The 21,313-nt window shown below is 37.3% G+C and overlaps 1 protein-coding gene across 2 annotated transcripts; it reads right to left on the reverse strand.

Moving 5' to 3' along the window:
* Nucleotides 1–1,382: 1,382 nt before the first annotated feature.
* POGLUT3 (protein O-glucosyltransferase 3) lies at nucleotides 1,383–21,225 on the reverse strand. 2 transcript variants are annotated; one of them, XM_067750940.1, is made up of 8 exons: nucleotides 20,963–21,225; nucleotides 15,471–15,668; nucleotides 12,949–13,235; nucleotides 10,317–10,533; nucleotides 8,712–8,908; nucleotides 7,239–7,433; nucleotides 5,071–5,175; nucleotides 1,383–3,471 (listed from the first exon to the last, which is right to left on the reverse strand). In XM_067750940.1, exons 1-8 carry the CDS (start codon nucleotides 21,162–21,164, stop codon nucleotides 3,346–3,348), a joined length of 1,527 nt encoding a protein of 508 aa, XP_067607041.1. In that variant the 5' UTR covers nucleotides 21,165–21,225; the 3' UTR covers nucleotides 1,383–3,345. The 2 variants fall into 2 exon arrangements, with proteins under 2 accessions (XP_067607041.1, XP_067607042.1); XM_067750941.1 differs by lacking the exon at nucleotides 20,963–21,225 and adding an exon at nucleotides 20,673–20,824.
* Between the last annotated feature and the right edge of the window lie 88 nt (nucleotides 21,226–21,313).

A 21,313-nucleotide genomic window follows, 5' to 3' on the forward strand; every position in this document is an offset into this window, starting at 1 on the left:
TAGTAGTTAAGTATAGCATTTTCCTGGGTTCTCTGAGTTGTTTTAGAGAATTATTGAACCTGAGAGGGGTCATGGGAACCCCTGAATTTGCAGCCAGTTGGTCAGAAGTGTGGGTAGCCTGGGGACCTCACTTTTGCCTGATGTCTGTAAAGGCAGTCTTGTGGAACAGTGAGCCCTACACCTGTGGGATCTGATGCTGAATCTGGGTGGTTAGCATCAAATTGTATTGAAGTACACCTAGTTTGGGGTGAAACAAAACAGGTAGCTCATGAAAATATTTCTTCTTTTCTAACTTTCTTTCCTCACTTCTGGCTGCATATAACTCCCTCTACATAAGCCACCCCCTACCCTCCCCGTGCACACTTCCAGGATTTGCTATTTCTTCCCATAGAATAAACAAACTCCAGTCTTCTTCTTTTCTTGTGTCTAAGAAATGTTAAGGTGTTGGTTATCACAGTAAAGTTTAGTGTGGCTTCTTCCACACAGCTCTACAGAGAGAACTTGGCTTAAAAGAGACAACTTTGATCTCAGCAAGTGGAATGGCTCCACAAGAGGCTGGTGTGGGGTAGGCAAAGCAGTGGTTGGGATAGGGTAAACTGTGGTTCTATGCATAAAAGAGGGATTTTTACAGTCTGGTTAATTTTGTCCTCAACTATTTGAAGTCAAACATGCCTTACCACCACAAGGATGATTTCTTATCCCTCCAAATAAGAAATTTATATTTCTTCTAACTTTGGCCTTATTATGTCAGGGGAGAATTTTTCCTCTCCCTGCCTGCTATGGACTGAAAGTTTGTCCCCACCCCACCCCCCCAAATTAATATGTTGAAACCCTCATCCCTAATGTGATGGTATTTGGAGATGGAGCCTTTGAGAGCTAATTAGGTCATAAGGGTGGAGTCCTCATGATGGGATTAGTGCGCTTATAAGAAGAGAGAGGGGATAGCTTGCTTCCTCTCTCTTTGCTTTCTGCCATGTGAGGATACAATGAGAATGCATCAGTCCACAAACCAGAAAGTGGGCTCTCATCAGACATCAGATCTGCTGGCACTTTGATCTTGGACTTCCAGTCTCCAGAACTGTGAGAAATAAATATTTGCTGTCAAAGCCACCCAGTCTATGGTATATTTGTTATAATGGTAGCGTGAACTGACAAAGACACTGCACTTAACAGTATTTGCACCTGAAATAACAGAAAATAATGGTGTCAAGCCCAAATATCTTTTCCTTTAATATCAATTTCTACTCACTAGGGATTTAGTGTTTGTGGTAGAAGTTTTGATCCATTTATTCATGAAGACATAATAGAATTAAAATTAGGCCAACCCAGTTACAGAAATACCAAAGCTATAGGTGATTCAATCCTCTTTCTTAAAAAACAAGTTTATCTGTTTCAAAATTTTATTTAGAAAATTTACTTTATTTAAAATGTGTAAATAATATGTCACATGATATAAAATTCTAGACATAGTAGATTTAAAAATAGCATAATGGAAAATATAAATATCCATTTTATTTTCCTATGTATATCTTTTGTGCATTTATTTTCTTTTCCTAGGTTTGTATTTTTCTTTATTTTCCAATCTGATCCATACTTACAGTAAAAACATTTTAAATATCATAGACAGGTATAAGACAAAAAGTAAAAATTCCCTTCTCTCCATTTTCCTCAGATATTGGTGAATATCCTTCTAAACTTTCAATCACATGGATATATTTTTTTACATAAATGTTTTCACATTATATGTGTTGTTCTGTAACTTGCTTTTTACACTGAACACTGTCATGGAAATCTTTCATGATTGATAGTGCATTTAGAGCTAGTTCATTACTTTTAATGGTTGTACTGTATTCCTTGATGTATAGCTATATATTTAGCTAGCTCCCTCATGACGGCTATTTAAGGTGTTTCCAACATTTTATTAATAAAAACAAAATATTGATAGCTTATTTTGACAAATGTAGTTATTATATTAACTTACATATCGTCACACCCCTCTTCTCCTTAGGATCTGGTCACTGTACAGCTTGCCCTTTATTTTATACTTGTGCACTTGTGCTTTTGAACAACTGGTGGGTATTAGTGTTTTCCATGGATACTTGGCTTTGATTACACTGTTACTAAATGTGCTTTTGCTTTTGTCTAGTTAAAAAAATTCTGTGTCCCTAGTAATGTTCAGTAAAGAATAGATATGACTATTTTAAAGTGGTTACATTGTCTTCCAGGTTAAGTAAATATTTCAATTAGGAGAGTAAATATTTTTAAATTGGAGTGTGGATATTTCTTGCTTTGGGAGTGTGTTCTTAATGAATTGAATCTCATATTGGTGGTATTACAAGGAACGTGTAATGAATTTCTGGGTCTTAAGACTTCACCCTGTCCTAAAAGGCAAAGGAAATTTCCAAAGTTTTTATCTTAGCAATACAGCACAGTGAAATAGAGGAGGGGTGCAGTAAAGAATGGATGCTTGCTTTTGTCATTAGTTTATTAGTGAATCCCAAGATACCAGGCTTCCTGCAGCTTGTTTCAGAGGTTTTTCAAGTATCCCTTTTAAAGATTAAAAAGAATTAAAGATCCCTATCTGACTACAGTTATCATTTATCTATTCAATATATAGATAATGAAGATACCGATAGGATGCTGTCATCTACTTTAATAACTGTGTTGTCCTTGATGGGTGTCCAACTCAGATAGACTGGGAATTAACTAGCTTAAGGCACTACCTCTCCTTAATTTTGTCTCAGCCCTTGGTAAAACTTAGTTAAAAAGATATGAATGAGCTTTAAAATAACCTCCCTTCATAGTCTCCAAGCTACCTTTAATAACAGAGTCATTCTCATCTTCCTTCATTATTCATATCAGACCTTCCAAGAGGAAACCTGCTATTACTGAATGCCAAAAGCAGCTTGTAGGAGGAGAAGTTATGCAGTGAGGGGGTAAAAAAAGCCCTGCAAAAATATTTTTTCTTCATCATTGGAAAGGGAAGAGGGAAAGTGAACAAGGGATAGAAACAAACCAATAAATACAATGTAAACAGTTTCATACAGAGTTATTTATATTTTGGCAATCCTCTCTATCTACTATGATCCCCAAGTTTTCTTTTCAGAGAAACTATGATGCTGATAATAGCAGTGTTTACTCAAAAGATATTAATATCCTAAGATATTTGGTAATACTTGCTCTAATATTGCTCTATCCATCCACATTATATGAAGCCACCAAGAGAAGCAGTCCCCTGCATACAGTCTTCCAGGCTGTCTTCACAGTCTTCACAGCTTAGATTCCATCTGAATGCTGCCATGAAAGATGTTGCCGGCATATACAGGAGTGTGAATATGGGCTGACTTAAAGCTCTTCTCTTAAAGGCCTTTTCCTGTGGCACTGGCAGATAGATGCACTGTCATCCGGCTGAGGAACAAGTTCCATTCCATCACGTATTTCGGGTTTGCTGGTCTGGCGCTCAGCGTATTTCTGGAATGTGTTTGAAGGCAATGGAAAGATTAGTCCAAACTTCATTCCACTGAATCCTCTCCGTTCCCCTCATGCTATTGTTTCTAGTGGCTATGTATCTTCAGACTAAAACCAAAGGTCTGGTTTATCTCAGTCCTAAAGTTACCTTTTAACTTTAGTTATTACAGGCACTAGTGCCTGTAAGGAGCCCCATCCACTATTTTAGCAAGGAGCCCCATCCACTATTTTATGTATAGGAAAGAAGCCTCTTGTAACGGGATGTCCCTACTTGAAATACAGCACCTCTCGAATTCATCCTCCATGTGTTAATGAATAATTAACTTTGCTGAATATTCAAATCAGTGAACAAAGATGATAAGCATCTCACAATAAAGTTGGTGGTTTCACACATCCTTCCCTTTAGGCCTGTAGTCACACACACTTTGTAAATGGCGACAGGCCTGTGAAATGTCTCTCCTTTTTGGCCACTGACTGAAATATTCCTATACATTGGATTTTTCAGTTCAGTGGTTCCATGTACATTTAGCTGTACATTCCTGGTCCTGGGTCAAATCCAACAAAATACTGACATGTGTACATGAACCTAATTAATATTTCAGAGGGAGAAACTCCTATCATTAAAGTTACAGCCAGACTAGCAGAGGGAAAAGAACTCATTTAAGGAAAAGGCTGCTTCTAATAAATGGAGTAATTAATCATTTTAATTTTTCTGTGAGAGGGTAGTAGCCTCAAGCATCTGAGGAAATTTATTTTTTTTCTGCCTCACAGAAAAATAAGTTTAGGTTAACAACAAAAACATAATTTCTTATTTTTCTCTTCTGGCTAAATTTTACTGAGTAAAACACAAGTTAATTATACAAAGAACCAATCCTTGAATTGTTGGAAGTACAGTAAATATCTGTACTTCAGAATTCAGCCCTAAGGTTTTAGATTATAAATAAAGCTGACCCTTATACAATGTCGGGGTTAGGAGTACTGACCCTTGGCACAGCTGAAAATCTGTGTATAACTTATAGCTGGCCCTCCATATATGTGATTCCTCAGTATGCATGGTTCCATATCCGTGGGTTCAACCAACCTTGGATTGTGTAGTACTGTAGTATTTACTACTAAAAAAAAATCCACATGTAAGTGGACCTGCACAGTTCAAAACCATGTTGTTCAAGGGTCAACTGTATTTTTCATTTGTTTGTTTTATACAACAAATTAAATATTTGTTTTCCATCCTGTACTGATAGCAAAAGCGTGGCTCTTAAGCAGTAAGGAGAACAAAGAGGTAGATATTTTGAGCAGAAAGAGATGTTAATGATCTCTAGTTCAACCCTCCTATTTTCCATATGAGGAAAGATTTTCTCTGAGGTTCAGAGATTTTAATCTATATTTGTAATGGCGCTAAGCATTGTTTTTCATAATACTGAATGGAGATAAAAATATGGAGGCCACAAAGGGACTTAGCACTATCTTTCTATAGGCTGGCGCCTCAGCATAGCCAGAGTTCCACAGGCTGACTGACTCTTGAACACCTCCAGGAAGCAAGCATTCAGGCCATGCATTTGGTCTGAGGACACTCAACCAAGCAGATGGATCCTCTGAACTGACCTGTAGTACTCTGTAATAGTAGCAGTAAAGCCTGTGGGGCTGTAGCAGATCTCTAGCAGTCAACTGCCCTTCTTTTGCAATCTTCTTGGCTTCTTCATCATTTTCCTGAAAAGTTTAAAAAGAAACAATGAATGAAGATTACTCCTGTGACTCACAAAGAAAGCTAATTGTGAATATGAGGTAGGACAGATGTAGGGTTGAATGTGAACAGCATGGGAGAGATGAAACATAAAAATATAACTTAAGGGTTTCCCTGGTGGCGCCATGGTTGAGAGTCCGCCTGCCGATGCAGGGGACACGGGTTCGTGCCCCGGTCCGGGAAGATCCCACATGCCGCGGAGCGGCTGGGCCCGTGAGCCATGGCCGCTGAGCCTGCGCGTTTGGAGCCTGTGCTACGCAACGGGAGAGGCCACAACATTGAGAGGCCCGCGTACGGCAAAAAAAAAAAAAAAAAAAAGTTTATATATATATATATATATATATAACTTAAGAATTAGGTTATGGAAATTGACAAAGTACTTTCCTAGAAATCTCTGCTATATAGAAATAATCATACCTGTTTGGATCCCCCCTCACCCAGTGCAACAACCCACATACAGCCCCTATCGTGACTATCTTGGTACTTTCCTAGCTACCCAGGAAGTCTAGGGCTCATCATCTGTTCCCCTAATCTAACCCTCTCTGCCTGATATTAAAATACAACTAAAATAGAATGAATTAGTTTTTATAACATCTCTTAAAAGCTCCATTTAAATATGTAGTCTGAGCCAAAAAGTTGTTGTAAAATGGTACCTATGAAAGACTGTATTATTGTTGTAATAAAAAATTCAGTTATTAGTACCCATAGGTTGTTCCTTCAGTACCAGGAATAGTCAGCATTCCTAATTATACTTTTAGAAAATAGCTAATATTCTATCATGGTGCCCACAGGAAAAGCCATTTGCAAGCAATTCTGACTCTTTATAAAGGGTCACAAAAATATTCTGCCTCAGGGGCACCCAGTTATTTCCATAGCCACATTGCTTCTCAGAAACAAAATAAAGTCTTACAGTGGAAGGGTAAATTTTATAATTTCACAATAAAACACAAGAACTTTTAAAATACTTTTCCTTTTTTAAAAAAAGAGTTCTTATTTTATGGGAAACTTGTGATTCATTAAGAACTTGTTATCCAGAGAAAACCATAATTCGAAAAGATACATTCACCACAATGTTCATTGCAGCACTATTTACAATAGCCAGGACATGGAAGCAACCTAAATGTCCATTGAGAGAGGAATGGATAAAGAAGATGTGGTACATATATGCAATGGAATATCACTCAGCCATAAAAAAGAACAAAATAATGCCATTAGCAGTGACATGGATGGACCTAGAGATTGTCATAGTGAGTGAAGTAAGTCAGAGAAAGACAAATATATGATATCACTTACATGTGGAATCTAAAAAAAATGGTACAAATGAACCTATTTACCAAAGAGAAATAGAGTCACAGATATAGAAAACAAACTTATAGTTACCAAGGGGGAAAGAGTCAGGGGAGGGATAAATTGGGAGATTGGGATTGACATAAAATAGATAACTAATAAGAACATACTGTATAGCATAGGGAACTCTACTCAATACTCTGTAATGACATATATGGGAATAGAATCTAAAAAAGAGTGTATATATGTAACTGGTTTACTTTGCTGTACAGCAGAAACTAACATAACATTGTAAATCAACTATACTCCAATAAAAATTAATTAAAAAAAGAACTTGTGCCTTTTTTTCTAACTGGGGAAAACAAAAGTGTACCATAATTGCTTTAAATGTTTTCTTGTGCATAAAGCACTTTAACCCTGGTCTTTTTAATCTTTAATTTGCATTTGGTGTGTGTAATTTGCATTTGGTATGTGTGCATGACTAAGGATACTTTAGAAAAATCTATATTCTATATAACACTGGACTTCAAGTCTTCTAAAAATCCTCAAACATACTGATAGAGGGTATTCAAAATTGTCCTGATGTTGATTCTTCAGATATTTCAAGGGAACAAAAATTTCACAAAATAACATTTCTTTTGACTAAATTATGTCAAATTAAATTGTGTTATGATGGAACTCATGTAACTAATACTGGTGAATTTGTGATTGCCTAAAGAAACTAAAATGGCAGAAAGCATACCTTGGCCCATTCAACTTTCTCTAGTAGATCACTAAGATTTCTTTTAATTGGAACATAATGTTTCCAAGGCTTTAGTGCCATATAAAAATGTTCATAATATGGTGAGTCCTGCTTCAGAACCAAACTGTCACCAAGCATGAGGTATGGATATCTATAAGCAGCCACAGTCCCGTCCACATTCACTTGATACTTGTACTAAAAGATTAAAACAAACATAAACAAAAATTTTAACAGTCATTTGTTTCACTTCTGCTTCTTGTCAACACTGTAACATTAAATATAAAGAAGTTATTTCCCAACTTTAGTATTTACAAGTTTTATATTTTATTTTGTAACACACATCTTCTTTTTGTATTAAAATCATAAGTATCATTTAACAGGTCAATTTTAAGAAATACAACACATTTAAAGATAATAAATAATTTTAGGAAATAGGAATACCTATTTCAACTATGTCTATGTAATGGGAAATTCAGATTTCTGTAACCAGGTAAGAAAACTATTTCCAAAGCTCTATATTTAGCAAAGCTTAATATTGATAACAATTTACACTTTCATTTATTTCATTTGTTCCTTATACCCATGTTAGTATAAAAAAGGAAGGCATTATTGTCTCAAAGTTCGGTTTTAGAGTTCAGGAGACAGAAGCCTGGAGAAGACTAAGGACTAGTGTGATGCTGGTGACACAGTACGGACATATTTATTGGATTAATAAACTTTGATTTACATTTAAAGTCACTTTTCATTCAATTATAATAATGTGAAGCAGATGTTATCATCTCCCTCTCTTTTTTTTTTATTAATGATAAAATTTGTTTCAGAGATATTTATAAACCTCTATTCTATGAGCCCAAATCCCATGCTCTCTTCATTATATCACACAGAGGAACAGGATATACTAACAGATTCGGTAATTACTTTTTTCTTAAATAATTGGTACCAAGGACTTTACCAGCCAGTCAGATTTTGTCACATTGTCACACCTCTACCTCCTTTGAGCCTTATACGGTGCTCTGAAGGAGCTAGGCAGGCTCACACATGTTAGAGGCGAGAAGTGCTAAGAGATGAAAGCCCCACAGTTCGTGGCAGAGGCAGGACCGGAGGCAGGACTTGAACCCTATTTTACTAGCATAGAATTCATACTCTTTTTATTTACAAGATCATTTTATGTAAAAGACATTTATATTCCCAGTTTATTAAAGAAGAGAAAAACAGGGAAATATACCAAAACTCTAGGTTAATCCTTGTACTGTATTTTGAGTATTAAATACAGTTCTGAGCTATTTGTTAGACAAAGTTAACAACTACAACAAACAAAAAAGAAACTGCATGAGTTTCATAATTCCCTATGCCTGATAAGAAAGTGTGTGTTGGGTCACAAGATGGGAGAAATCTGCCCAACCCCAGCTATTTGGTTGACTTTTAATACAAGTTTATCACTTCATATGTATCCAGGAAGACTTAATTGCATACCTTAAAGAAGTCAAAGAAACCTATCAATTTAGCTTTTCCAAGCTCCTTTTCTTTTTCTTGGAAGAAGAAATATCCTGTAATTCCTGCATCTAGTAGCTGTGGATTATCTTTGGACAGCTGCACCAACTGGAGCCTCTCCTCTCGGCTATCTCTACCTCTAAAGAAAGCTTTCTCTGTTTTATTGATCCAGGAAGGTCCTAGAGGTTTGAGACCATAAAAAAATACAATTATGAATTTGACATTTTTATATTATGGTAAGTATAATCATCTTTAATCTACCTTTGTCATTTAAGATGCTAAAGCTCTTTTATCATCAACACATCTAAAGTAAATGTTACTTTCGAAAAATATGCTCTAATTTTATCCTTTAGTGTACTAGTGAGAGGTCACTCAAAAAGTGGAGTTTCTATTGCATGACATTAGGAATTATCCAAAATAATGCTGGATCAAGTTCAAAGCAAAAAGAGATTCCGTGACTTGGCTCACTCATCAAGGCATTAGTTTCTTCCAACTTTTGTGCTTCACAAAAAAAAAAAAAAAGCGCTAGGCTTTTATTCTTAGAGTGACTAGAACAAAGTAGAGAATTAAGTAACATCCACACATCTTTAATTCTTAGGTTGCTCAGAATTTTGAGCATATCACTTTTGAATACAGTGCAGAATTTTTCTAATATGTTGTTAAATGCAAATAAGTTTTGCATAACTTAACTATGTATATATATTTATATCCTCTCTTTCCTGGGAGGGAAATAATCTGGAAGACTTAATTTAGCTCTCTTTCTATTATTCTAAAAAGAAGTCATTAGTTAACACCTGTCAGTGTTCTAAGGGATAAATCATAAAACATAGAAACAGTAGGGGGTCAACCTCTTTACTATTTTAGCATACTTTTCAGGAATTTACTGTTATCAAATAAAAAGTAGGTCAGTTTTCATTTCCCATTACCTTTAGAGAGTTTACAAGGAGTCTCTAGACTTGTCTACTAAATAAGTCCACTAAACTGCTCTAAACAGAAATAGAGACTTATTAAGACAAGGCAGGGATTTTTTTCTACTCAGGGAGTTCGGTTTAATAAAAAGGTGTGTAGTACCATAAACCTAAGGTCATCAAATAGGAGGAAAGGAATTCAGATTGTAAAGGATCAAGAGAGGCAGAAAGAGGGAAGAGGAGAATTTCTTATGGTGCTGGAGGTTGTAATATCCAAATTATACTGTTATCACAATTCTCTTACATATGAATATAATTTTATATTTTTCAGAATTCTCTCTCATTTCATCCAGCAATATAAAGGCACTGGAGTCAGAATTAAGTTAAGTGATAGTTTTACCAAATATGTATTTTCAAATGGTATTTACAAGTGACCAACTCAAAGGAGACTCAGTTACACTAGGTTCTGGACATTACTAGCCTAATCCACATATCTTTAATTTCTGGATTAGAAGAATCCTAAACAAAAACCACTTTAGAGTTTAGAGTGCTGTTTTTCTTTTTTCCTGGCTAGAAAATAAGAACAATGGTTATTTAAATATATTCACATACTCTCTCTGATTGAACATTCCTTTCACCTTTCTTACTTCTAAGCTTTTTCTTAGAGAATGACTTTTACCTGTATTTCCTTGAATAGAGAGAAGATCATTTGTAACACCCCTCATAGCTTCAAGTGTGGAGTGGGTGATGTCATATGTTGGAAGGATAACATCTCGTGAATCCAGAGAGCCACACCATGAAATGATAGGTAAAGGGCCAGGGGTTTCATTGACTTTTCGATGCTCCAAAGGCCAATCTCCAAGATTAACATAAAATTCTAAATCTGGGAGAAGGACCTAAATAAACAAAAGAATGCTTATCAGTGCTGGGAAGACCTCAGTCTTTGGTACTAAATGCTTCAGTTCTTTGGCTTTTAAAATATTTCTGATAAAACTGAAATTTGAAAATAGTAGAAGAGAGAAGGATGCCTCTCAGTCATCAGTAGTATCAGAAAATCAAGGGTGAGGATTGTACATGACAATTCACTTGAGCAGGAGTTAGCTACCTCTGTTCAGAGGTGACATTTAAAACTGTTGTGTATTATAGATATGGAAACTGTGTAGAAAGGTGTGAATGAGTGGCTTCAAGCACCTTTTCTGCCAACTGCTTAAGTGAGAATCTACAAAGTTAGACCCAAGCCCTTGTTTTCCTTCACTATCAAGCCTTTTTATAACATCTATGTTTGTTTCTGGAATCTGCTATCCATTTCTATCTCCATGGTCAATGCCTTAGTTTAGGCCTTTATCATCTCTTACCTAGATTGTTGCAATAGTTGTCCCTTACTAGATGTTGTGATTCTAGCCTCTCCCCACTCTAATCTGCTCTCCACATTACTGTCCAAATTTCTAAAACACAAATTAATGTTACTATCAAGCTTAACAGAAATTTAAGCCTATAGGACAAGGTCTAAACTCTCTGGCTGGAATTCAGACCCCACTCTCTTACTCCAGCTTAGCTCTGAATCCATCTTCCATCTGCCCGTATACCAGAAAACTTTAGTTACTCTCTGAAAATGCCACCCACTTTAATACGTAATTCTCTTCACCTAGAATGCCCTTCTCCTACTTATCCACTTGGCAGTCTCCTGTCTCATCCTTCACACTCAGAGCTAATGTTACCTCTTCTATGACTCGCCTTCCTCAGACATTTTAACCCTGGGTACCTACTTTTCTTATGGGCCTATCGTGTTGTGGTACAATTACTTGTTTGTATTTATATCCCATCCTCACTTCTGAATAACAAAAACAAGTTCCACTAGAGTGAGCTGTTCAAAGACCAGAGGTGAGTCTCACTTATCGTAAGTCTCCTTTCAGTCACTGGGCAAAGAACCTGGAACAAAAGGGAAGGGCAAAGGGATATGACTATTCACCTTAGTGCTTCCCTGTTATCATTTAGTAGCTCATTAGTAAGCTCCACATCAGAAGTTCTCACTGTAGAGCAGGATTTCTCAATCTTGGCACTATTGATATTTTGGTGTGGATAATTCTTTCCTGTGGGGGCTGTCCTGTGCATTGTAGAATGATTAGCAGAATCCCTGGCCTCTACCCACCAGATGCTAGTAGCAACTCCCCAGTTGCGATAACCAAAAATGTCCCTAGGCATTGCCAAATTCCTCTAAGGGGCAAAATCATTCCTAGTTAAAAACCACATGAGTACAAGATACAGAAATACAGGGCAGAGTGGATTGATGGTAGCCCAGGAAGAAAGAACCGCCTTTAGGATCAGATGCCCATAATATGCTCATACGGTGGGCTGATGGGGAGATAGGAGGCAACTGCTATTTAAAATAAGAATTGATTGCAGCCCTACATTCCATGTGCTTGGGAAATTGTATAACTCACATCAGGAAAGCTGGCTTTTGATTTAGAAAACTACCTTGATGGTCTTTCTGGGTGAAAAAGGTAAAAAATGCCCATCCTCATCTTTTACTCTGCATAATCAGGAACAAGAAAGAACAAAAGGCGGTTTGAATTGCTCTGCTTAAGAGGAATTTATAGGAATTTGGCAAATGTGGAAAGAGGGGCTGAATAGAGGGATTGGGGGAGGAGTTGCTGGGGATGTGGAGAAGTCTTTTGAAAGACAGAAGCCCCAGTCATATTTAGTAAGAAGCCAAGACTTGAAAATCAAGGACAGCCAGTGAGAAATTCCCAGAGGCAAGGATGACTGAGAGTCTGATTAACACAGGGATGTCTATTTTTAAATGTTAGGATTTTTGTTTTGTTTTGCTTACTCTGCATTGGCACAAAATAACCTCTCTCAGTTACCCCAACATTCAATGAAGTGTGCAATGCACTTAGGATAAAACAAGGAAAATGTATGCACTTAGGATAAAACAAGGAAAATGTGTCCTCAGTTCAACTTATTCTGAGGTGACAAGAAGAAAGTGAAATCTGAATGGAAGGAGTATTCAGCAGGATTGGGGAACTTGAAGAAGTCACCTTGCAGCTGTAAATGTCTGGGAGTTCACAGAAACCTTGGGAGAGCACTATATGGCCTACTTACCTGGGATGGGGGCTCAAGCCATTTAACTTAAATATTAAAGGAAAGAGATATCCATAAAGGTGAAGAACTTATGAGTACTCAGGTGGCAGACAGATGCACATTTTCAAGCCTGGAATCCATTTCCATTCTTTACCATTATTATTCTAAGAATTAAAGGTTACAAATAAATAATTAAACTATTTTTAGAATCAGTGAATTCATTCTCATACCTTTCTTGCCAGTGACAGCAAAATCTCATCTGAGAACATTTTGAAGTCTGTGTATTTCCCTAAAGATCTCCGGTAGATTAGGTTACTGAGAATCGTGTAATGAACAATAGCACCCCTCTCATCCCCAAACCTTTTTGGAACTTCGTTTAGCATCTGCTGGAGATTGATGCTGGGAAAAGAAGAAAAATCTTTTGCAATCTGTGGCTCCTTGGCTGGACAAGACAGAGTTTTCTGCCAGGCCTGAGGATCCTCTTCTGGACACTCACAGTACTCATGGTACACTGGTCCTAAGGAAAGCAAAACACATACAATGCCAAGTTTCATTAACATGCACTGCAACACAGGAAGTTGTTTCTGCCCCTGCTGTGAGCATGGGATGACTTCTTGGTAAATTGTAAGATTATCCAGACAGGGATAATCTGCCCTAAACAAATCAGTGGTAAAAGTAGTAATGTCAGAGTCTTGTGCTCTCACCTTCTATCCCCCTTTCATCCCACCCTAGATAAACTAGTATAGCATATGCTCTCTCCCAATATAACCTACTCTCAGTCAATTTATTGAAAAATTTATTTCTAATGAGTTATAAATGGCTGATGAGCATAAAACAACTTACCTTTTAACAAGGAAAAAGAGAATGTATTACTTTTCAGGCATGATAATGTAGTAGGGGTGGTGATTTTTTAAGACAAGATGAGGTCTCTTCCTCTGAGTCCCTAAAACTACCTCCATCAGCACATCTCAAAGAGGAAATATGAAACCTAAGGGCATCTTGCAGTGTAATTTTAAAGTGGCCAGACATAAGTATAAAACTATTCTGACGACTCATTTAAAAAAGAATTTATGCAGAATTTATATATTATTTCAAAATATATCCATATTTATTTTAATATAAAAATAATTTTTTAAAGTTATTCAATTTTCATGAGAATTTCTACTTCAGACAAGTAATAGGGACCAATTTACCCTCCTACCTGAAACTACCAAAAAACAGATAAAATATATGAAATAACATTTTTTTTTAAGACATTGGACATCAGGCAATGGACAATGAGTTTGAGAGATGAGAAACAAATGAGGTAAACCCTACAGTTCCTAAAGCTTACTGCCTAAGGGAGTTTCTAGGTTGTGGAACGAGGAGGAATCCAGGTAGATCCCAGCAGTCTCACTGAGCTGAGGAGACAAGAGCTGAAAGTCCAGTGAGATCAAGGCAGCTAAAAGTTGTAGGACATACTCACTGCACAGAGAGGACTCCAGAGATCTGTACAGGTTCCCTTCAAATATTTAAGGCATACTGACCAATATATATGTTTGAGGAAACTATCCAAGGCAGAGAAAGGACCATCCATAAGGATTAGAGGCAACAATACCCATTGTTCATACAGGGCTGGGAATAGTGCCTATTCATACAAGCCAGACTGGAAAGCATTCTAATTCACAGAGGTTGGATAGAGTATGCAGAGATGTATTGCCTGAGTAGTAAGGAATAATTAGCCCTAGACTAAACATGGCTCTAGGCATGCCTAATAAATTGTAAAAGAAAATTTGAAGCATCAAACTAATTCCAAATAACTTAACTGCATCCTAGAGAAAAGCTCAAGAAGATGAGAAAGCATCAAGCAATGAAGAATACACTGGATGGAATTAATGACAAATTGGGCGTTATAGAAGAAAAGATTAGTGAACTTAAAGATATAACAATAGAAACTATACAAAACGAAATGGAGAAAAAACATATTTTTAAATGAAAAGAGCATAATTGAATCATGGGATAATTTCAAGTTTAATGTATGGGAAATTAGAATTCTTGGAGGGGAGCTGGGGTAGAACAGAAAAAATATTTGAAGAAATAATGGCCAAATTTTTTCTGGATTTAATGAAAGCTATAAACCCAAAGATCCACAAACCCTAAGCACAAGAAACATGAAGAAACCTACACCAAAGCACATAATAATCAAATTGCTCAAAAAAAAACTGATAAAGAGAAAACCTTTAGCAGAGGATCAAAGATATAGATGATGGAAGATTTATCATGGGAAATAATGCAATTGAGAAGACAGTGGAACAGTATATTTCAAGTACTAAAAGAAAAAAAAAACTGTCAACCTATAATTTTTGAAAGACATCTGTCTTTCAAAAATAAAGGCAAAATAAAGACTTTTTCAGATATCCAAAAGCTAGAAGAACTAATCATCAGCGTTCTCACATTAAAAGAAAAGCTAATGGGAATCCTTCAGGTAGAAGGCAAATGGTACTAGATGAAAATATGTATGTATGCAAAAGAATGAAGAGTACTAAAAATGGTAACTACCCCGGTAAACACACAAGATTTTTTTGCTTGTCATTTAAATTGCTTTAAATTACTTAGTTTTTCTCTCCCTTAAAATATCTAGTTAAATTGAGCTCCAGAAGATACATATATAATGTTTACCCTGTTGCACATACTTTAAGGTCATCATAACGCATTCTGAAAGCCATGGAGTCTACTCATAAGGCTGGCTCTGGTTTATGTAATAATTACTTACCTTTCAAAATATAAGGAGACTGAGCGACATGTTCATCACCATAAAGGACCTCTATCTTCAGCCCTTCACTGACAGTTTCATACATCCTATATCGCATCAAAAATGTCCCATCATTCCTGTCCAAAGGTTTAGGGATGTGAATCCGAACTAACTCTTTAGGTGAGAGAGATTTGATTACTACTTTGAATAGTGTTTGGCCTGAAAGAAAAAAAATATATAAGTAATTCTACTATTTCATGATTATTTTGTTTTACTAATTATTGGGTAAGTGTCTTTATGCAGAAGTTATTTTTTCAGTACTATCAATGGTAAACAAAATTATTTTAGTTTGGAAGATCCTTGAGGCCAGGAACTACGTTTGATTTATGTCTCAAAACCAAGGATCTGATTCAACATTTGATTCCTTAGTCATTCAATAAGATTGATTGAGTGAACAAAATCATTGAATAAAATAATTCTTAAAAAAACAAGGAAGAGATTAATTTTTTGCCTATTTGATCTTTTCTCCTTTGTATAGGTTTAAAAGCCCAGGTAGTTAAAAATCCATAAACTTTTAGGATGACATAGCTCTAAGGCAATCTAACTTACTCCTTATAAAGTATGCACAAGCTTTCTTTGTAAACCATTTTAATACCTAATAAACCTCAATTCTGAAGAAATTTCCTTTTTATTAACCCAAATTTCAAGCTATACTTCCAAGCCCATTTCCTTAAGTAGAGAGAGATTATAGCTAGTTACTAGACTCTGCACAAATGCAACACACTCATACGTACACACAAACTCACATACCTTTGTAAATACTAGAGTTTACTTCTCTAAATTTGTTTCCTCAAGTTGAAATGAAACAGTTATACTAGGATGATCTACTAGGATGATCTAACAACCTTTTCAAACCCAGAGTTCTGTGGGTTTTCTTTTCCAGGATAGACAATACCTACTTAGCAAACTTTCCCTTCTCTTTTTGCAGTATATTAGCTGACTTTTCAGGCTTTGAAACAATATTGTTGCAGGAATAAATGTTGGGACTTCTTTCTTCAGAGAGTACAGTGGACATACCTGCACTCAGTACAGATCTGATCCTCAGGAGCTTTAAGAATAAAGATCAGTTAATGTCTTAACCACAGTTAATCACCTATCAAAGGAATTGTTAAAAAAAAAGTGGTGAATCCTCTGAAATACACAGTCCTGGTACACAATAATTTGTGATCAAACAGTCTTTCATCTCACACTATCATATTTCATAATATTCAAATATTAAGCATATTTTTTGTTTTTTAAAATTAATTTTTATCGGAATATAGTTGCTTTATTTTTTAATTTTATTGTATTAAGCATATTTAGCATATATTTTTGAAATTACTAAAGAAAAAAGTTTGTTCCTCCTATTCTTAGTTTCTAAATCTAGTGAGTGATGTTTCTACTTTTTTTGATCTTCAAGGGTATCATTTTTTCTTGTGGGTCAGAAAAAAATGTTTCTCAGTCTCTTCAATTTAGTAATAGTAATGTAGTATCTGACATATTGCTACTACATAATTAAGTACCAAACACATGCATTTTAGGATTCTTGAAAGAAGTGTGATAAAATTATGAAAGACATCTGCTAAAAAAAATGAACTATAACAGATAAATGTAAGGGATTTATTAAAAAAAGAGTAATAACTTAATGTGAAATTATTATAAATGTTGGCCAATTACCTGAAATGCTTAATGAAACATGTAAGTTATTGCTTTACGTTATTTCCCGCTTAAGTTTCAGAAAGGCAATGTGGTATGGTAGACTGAAAATCAGGAAGGCAGAGCCTGGAGACTAAAAAGCCACCATTCTCTCCCCAGACTGGAAACAGGACAGAAAAGTCTTCTTATCTCCTATCAAATAGTGCTATTCTCCATAAGTTTATGATTTTTAAATAAAACAGATATAAGACAAGCATATTAATGACTATGTGATATTTTGGAAGGAGCTGGATTTACAAAAGAAAACTATCTCCAAAACACTTCATTATTTTTAAATTGATCACACTAAAATAGAAATAAGCAATTCCAACATCATAAAAGAGAAAATGAGAAGAATGCCATTTCAAATTGCTTCAGATAGAAGGTACGTGAATTCTCATTTGCCCTGGGGGCTAATATAATGGAACAGAATCAAGCTCAGCTTGAGCTTTTCTATTCCACAGATCCACACTTGTTTAGGAAAGATAGCTAATTGAATGAGAATGCAGTGACTAAAGGAGACAAAAGGAGGTTGGCAGTATCAAAGCCTTACATCATTAGAATCAGAAATTTTGCAGACTTTTGATATGGAAAGAACACATTTTTAAAAAATTCACTTACTTAGCCAGGGGGACTGGGCCAGTCCCTGAGCTTGAAATTTTCATATGCATTTTCTTATTTATTTCCTCCAAGAACTTGTGAGGAAGGTATTTGCCACCCCATTTTACAGATCAGGAAGCCAAGGCTCTCTTGAAGAATTTAAGTATATACCTTGCCCAAGGTCTCATACCTATGAGTAGCAGAGCCAAAATTTGCACACAGCTTGAATCTTTCTTCTTTCAAAGCCCATTCTGAATCCAACTTGTCACATTGTGTAATGTTAACATACAGGTTCCCAAAATTCATAGTTGGAGAAATAACCTCTGACATTCCTGGTACAATGGAGTCAGCACCTCACTTGTTGTTTAGGAATTTTATTAAGGCTCTCTACAGCTGCAACAAAAGTGTTGACTCCATCTGGCCAAGGGAACAGAGTCCCTGAAGGCCAACTTGTTACACCTTGAGGCTAAATGGAAATCCTCCCAAATGTCTGGCTGCCTGCTTACCATGCATACTCTATAGGATCTTAGTGAAAACTGGTTCACAGTGATCATATTACCAGTGATTTGATAAAAGGGAAAGACCATTGAACTAGATATTGAAAGGGTTGGGTATCTGGTTTTGACTCTGATCCTTATCCACTGTAGGACCACAGGAAAGACATTTATTTTCACTAACCTGGTTTCTTATAGAAAAAGTGAAGAGAATAGTATCTACCCTTCCTACCTCACAGGATGCTTAAGGAGAGCAAATTAAACACGGCACAGTTCAAAACACTGAAGTGCTACACAACTAGGAGGTAAGATAAGTTTATGAAGATATCATTACTGATGAAGGTAGAGGATGACTGAGGAGAAAATGAGTACTTGTATCCTGCCATCCTGACATACTCCAACCACCCTCTCTCCACCCCTTCTTTCTTTTCTTCTACAATAGTTACTGAGCAACTTTGCCGGGTATTATGTTAGATGCTGGGAATATAACAGTGGCAACAGGTTCTGCCTACATTCATAATAGAAGGAAATAATCTAAGTCAGACATTAGTGAAAATAAAGATATAAATTGGTTTTTTTCCTCATTCAAGGTCACAAGGGATTGAGTAGGATAGTCAAATAGTTAGCATAGAAACCCCATTAGGGAATTGTAGATAGAGAGGGAAATTTAGGGGGCTTTGGGAGACCACAGTAAGATTAATGATCACTCAAGAAAGTAATGGGAAAATCCTGAAACAATGTGGGCTTGCTTGACTCATAAAGCAGAACAAGTTGCTTAGCATCAAAGCCAGATTGGCTTGCTTAACAACAAAATCAAGCTAACTTGATTAGCTACAAAATCATGCAACAGAAGCACGAGACATGCCCCAAAACAATAAAACAATAGTAGCATGAGACCTACATCCTGTCCAGTGAGCTCAGTAAGTTAATGACCCCCAAAACATGCTTTTTGCCTGATGCCCTAAAAACAATAAAACAATAGTGGAGAATAAGGCCTACAACCTGCCTAGTGGTGTCATCAAGTTAATGACCCCCAGCACATGCTCTGTGCACACACAAAAAAACAATCATTTATGGAAATGTGACATCTACCCAAGAGAGACAAAGAAGGTCTTCTCCCCGTCCCCTGTCTTCCTTTGATTATAAAACTGTAACCCATTAAGCACTCAGGGGAGAGCAACTTGCCTGCCCACTTGTAAGCCTCACAAGTGTTCTATTCTAATTAATCACTTCTTATCTATCACTTTGCCTTTGCTGAATTCTTTCTGTGTTGAGACATAAAGGACCAGCCTCCTTGGAGCCCCCTGAAACGACACCTATCAGTTTCAAAAGGGCATGGACATTTTTCATAAATGATATATTTTTTAAAAATTACATTTTCTAACTGTTGAAACTCATTTTTGCACATTAGATTTGTAAATGTTTAAGACTCTTCATATGTTGGGAAAATTACTTTCCAGAACCATTTGACCAATTGTGCTCCCACCAGCGGAGGATGTAGGTCATTGTCTGAGAGTATCTCATTAGCAGCTTTGAGTATTACCACTTAAAATTTTTTTGCCATTATTTTTAGATTAAAAAAATGGAATTTTATTTGAATTTATAGTTCTTTCATTAAAAGTAAGATTAACAGTATTTCCTTTTGGATCATGTAACTTTCCTTTTTCATGTATAAATTAATTTTTTCCTTAGTTTTCCATCTTCTTTCTAAAGTCCTCCCCCATTTATAACATTATAAAATTAATTTTAGAAAACAAAGAAAACTATAAAGAAGAAAATACACCTCATGGTGAAAGACTGAATCTGGGTTTAAGAATCTTTTTTTCTGATCCTTAGGGCCAAGGAGAGTCTTTCTAAAACTGAAAAAAAAAAGTACTCAGTTTTCCACCGGCAGCGGAAGGGGCACTGGGTATTCTGATTGTCTCTTTGTTGATAAAACAGGGTGCCAGTTAGCAAGACATAATTTAGACATAAATTATCAAATCCTGACTGGCAACAACTTGAAACTAGCGGGACAAGTTGTAAGACGTTGCAAAGGTAAGATATTAAAGAGAACGTGGGAGGATGATTGGGCAGAAGGGATTCAGGACGATATCCACCCTCGGTAGAGGTAAAACCTAATGCGTTCTGAGTTTCGCTAATTCCTGCAATCTGCTTTCAAGAACTCAAAACTCTAAGAAAATAACCTAGTCTGCAAAACTGCCTCCTTTCTGCCTACTGCTCTGATATTTCCTTTGTGTAGGAGGGAGCTGTTTCAAACCCATTAGGCCTAAGCAGTGTAACCCCATCCGATTCTTGGGCTTGATGACTCAACACGTGAAGGCACTCCCTGCAAGCTGTGACAGATCAGACAACTAGTCAGGGGTGGAAAGACCATCTCCAACTTGAGACTCACACTGCATTCATTAACACCCTGGGCGCCATCCACTCGGAATGTCAGTCCTTGCACGTTAACTAAGGAAGGGCCCTCGGAGTTCATTTATTCATTCAGCAGACTCTTGTTGCAACTGCCTCCCGCCTTCGGGTCCAGGGAACGGGGAGAGAAGAGGAAGTGACCGGACTCGGGGGAAGGACGCCACGCAGGTGGCGGGCGGATTCCCGAGAGGCGCGGTCGCGGCGGGGACGCGCGGCGGGGACGGAGGGGAGCGGGCAGCTGAGCGAGGGAGGCCCGCGGCCGAACGCTACCTGGGGGCGAGCGAGTGAGGTTTTGGCCCTCCGAGTTGACGGCCTGCAGGTAGAAATAGCGGACGGGCAAAACGACGCCCGCCCGCAGCCCGGGCCCCCACACCAGGCTCTGCGGCGCGCTGACCGGAGCCTCGGGGGCCCCCGCGGCCACGAGCAGGGCGAGCTGCAGCGGTAGCAGCGGAACCAGCGGGAGGCGGCGCATGGTCTCCAGGCCGCTGCGGTCCAGCTCGGCTGCGGCGGGGAGGGGACGGGAGCGCGGCGGGCCAGAGCTGGGCCCACCCCGGGGCGGGCTGTGCGCCGCCGCCCGCCGTCCCGCCTCCGGCCCCCTTCCGGCCGGAACGCGAGGGCGCG

The sequence above is a fragment of the Pseudorca crassidens genome, chromosome 9 (assembly GCF_039906515.1).
Source record: "Pseudorca crassidens isolate mPseCra1 chromosome 9, mPseCra1.hap1, whole genome shotgun sequence".
Classification (NCBI taxonomy): domain Eukaryota; kingdom Metazoa; phylum Chordata; class Mammalia; order Artiodactyla; family Delphinidae; genus Pseudorca; species Pseudorca crassidens.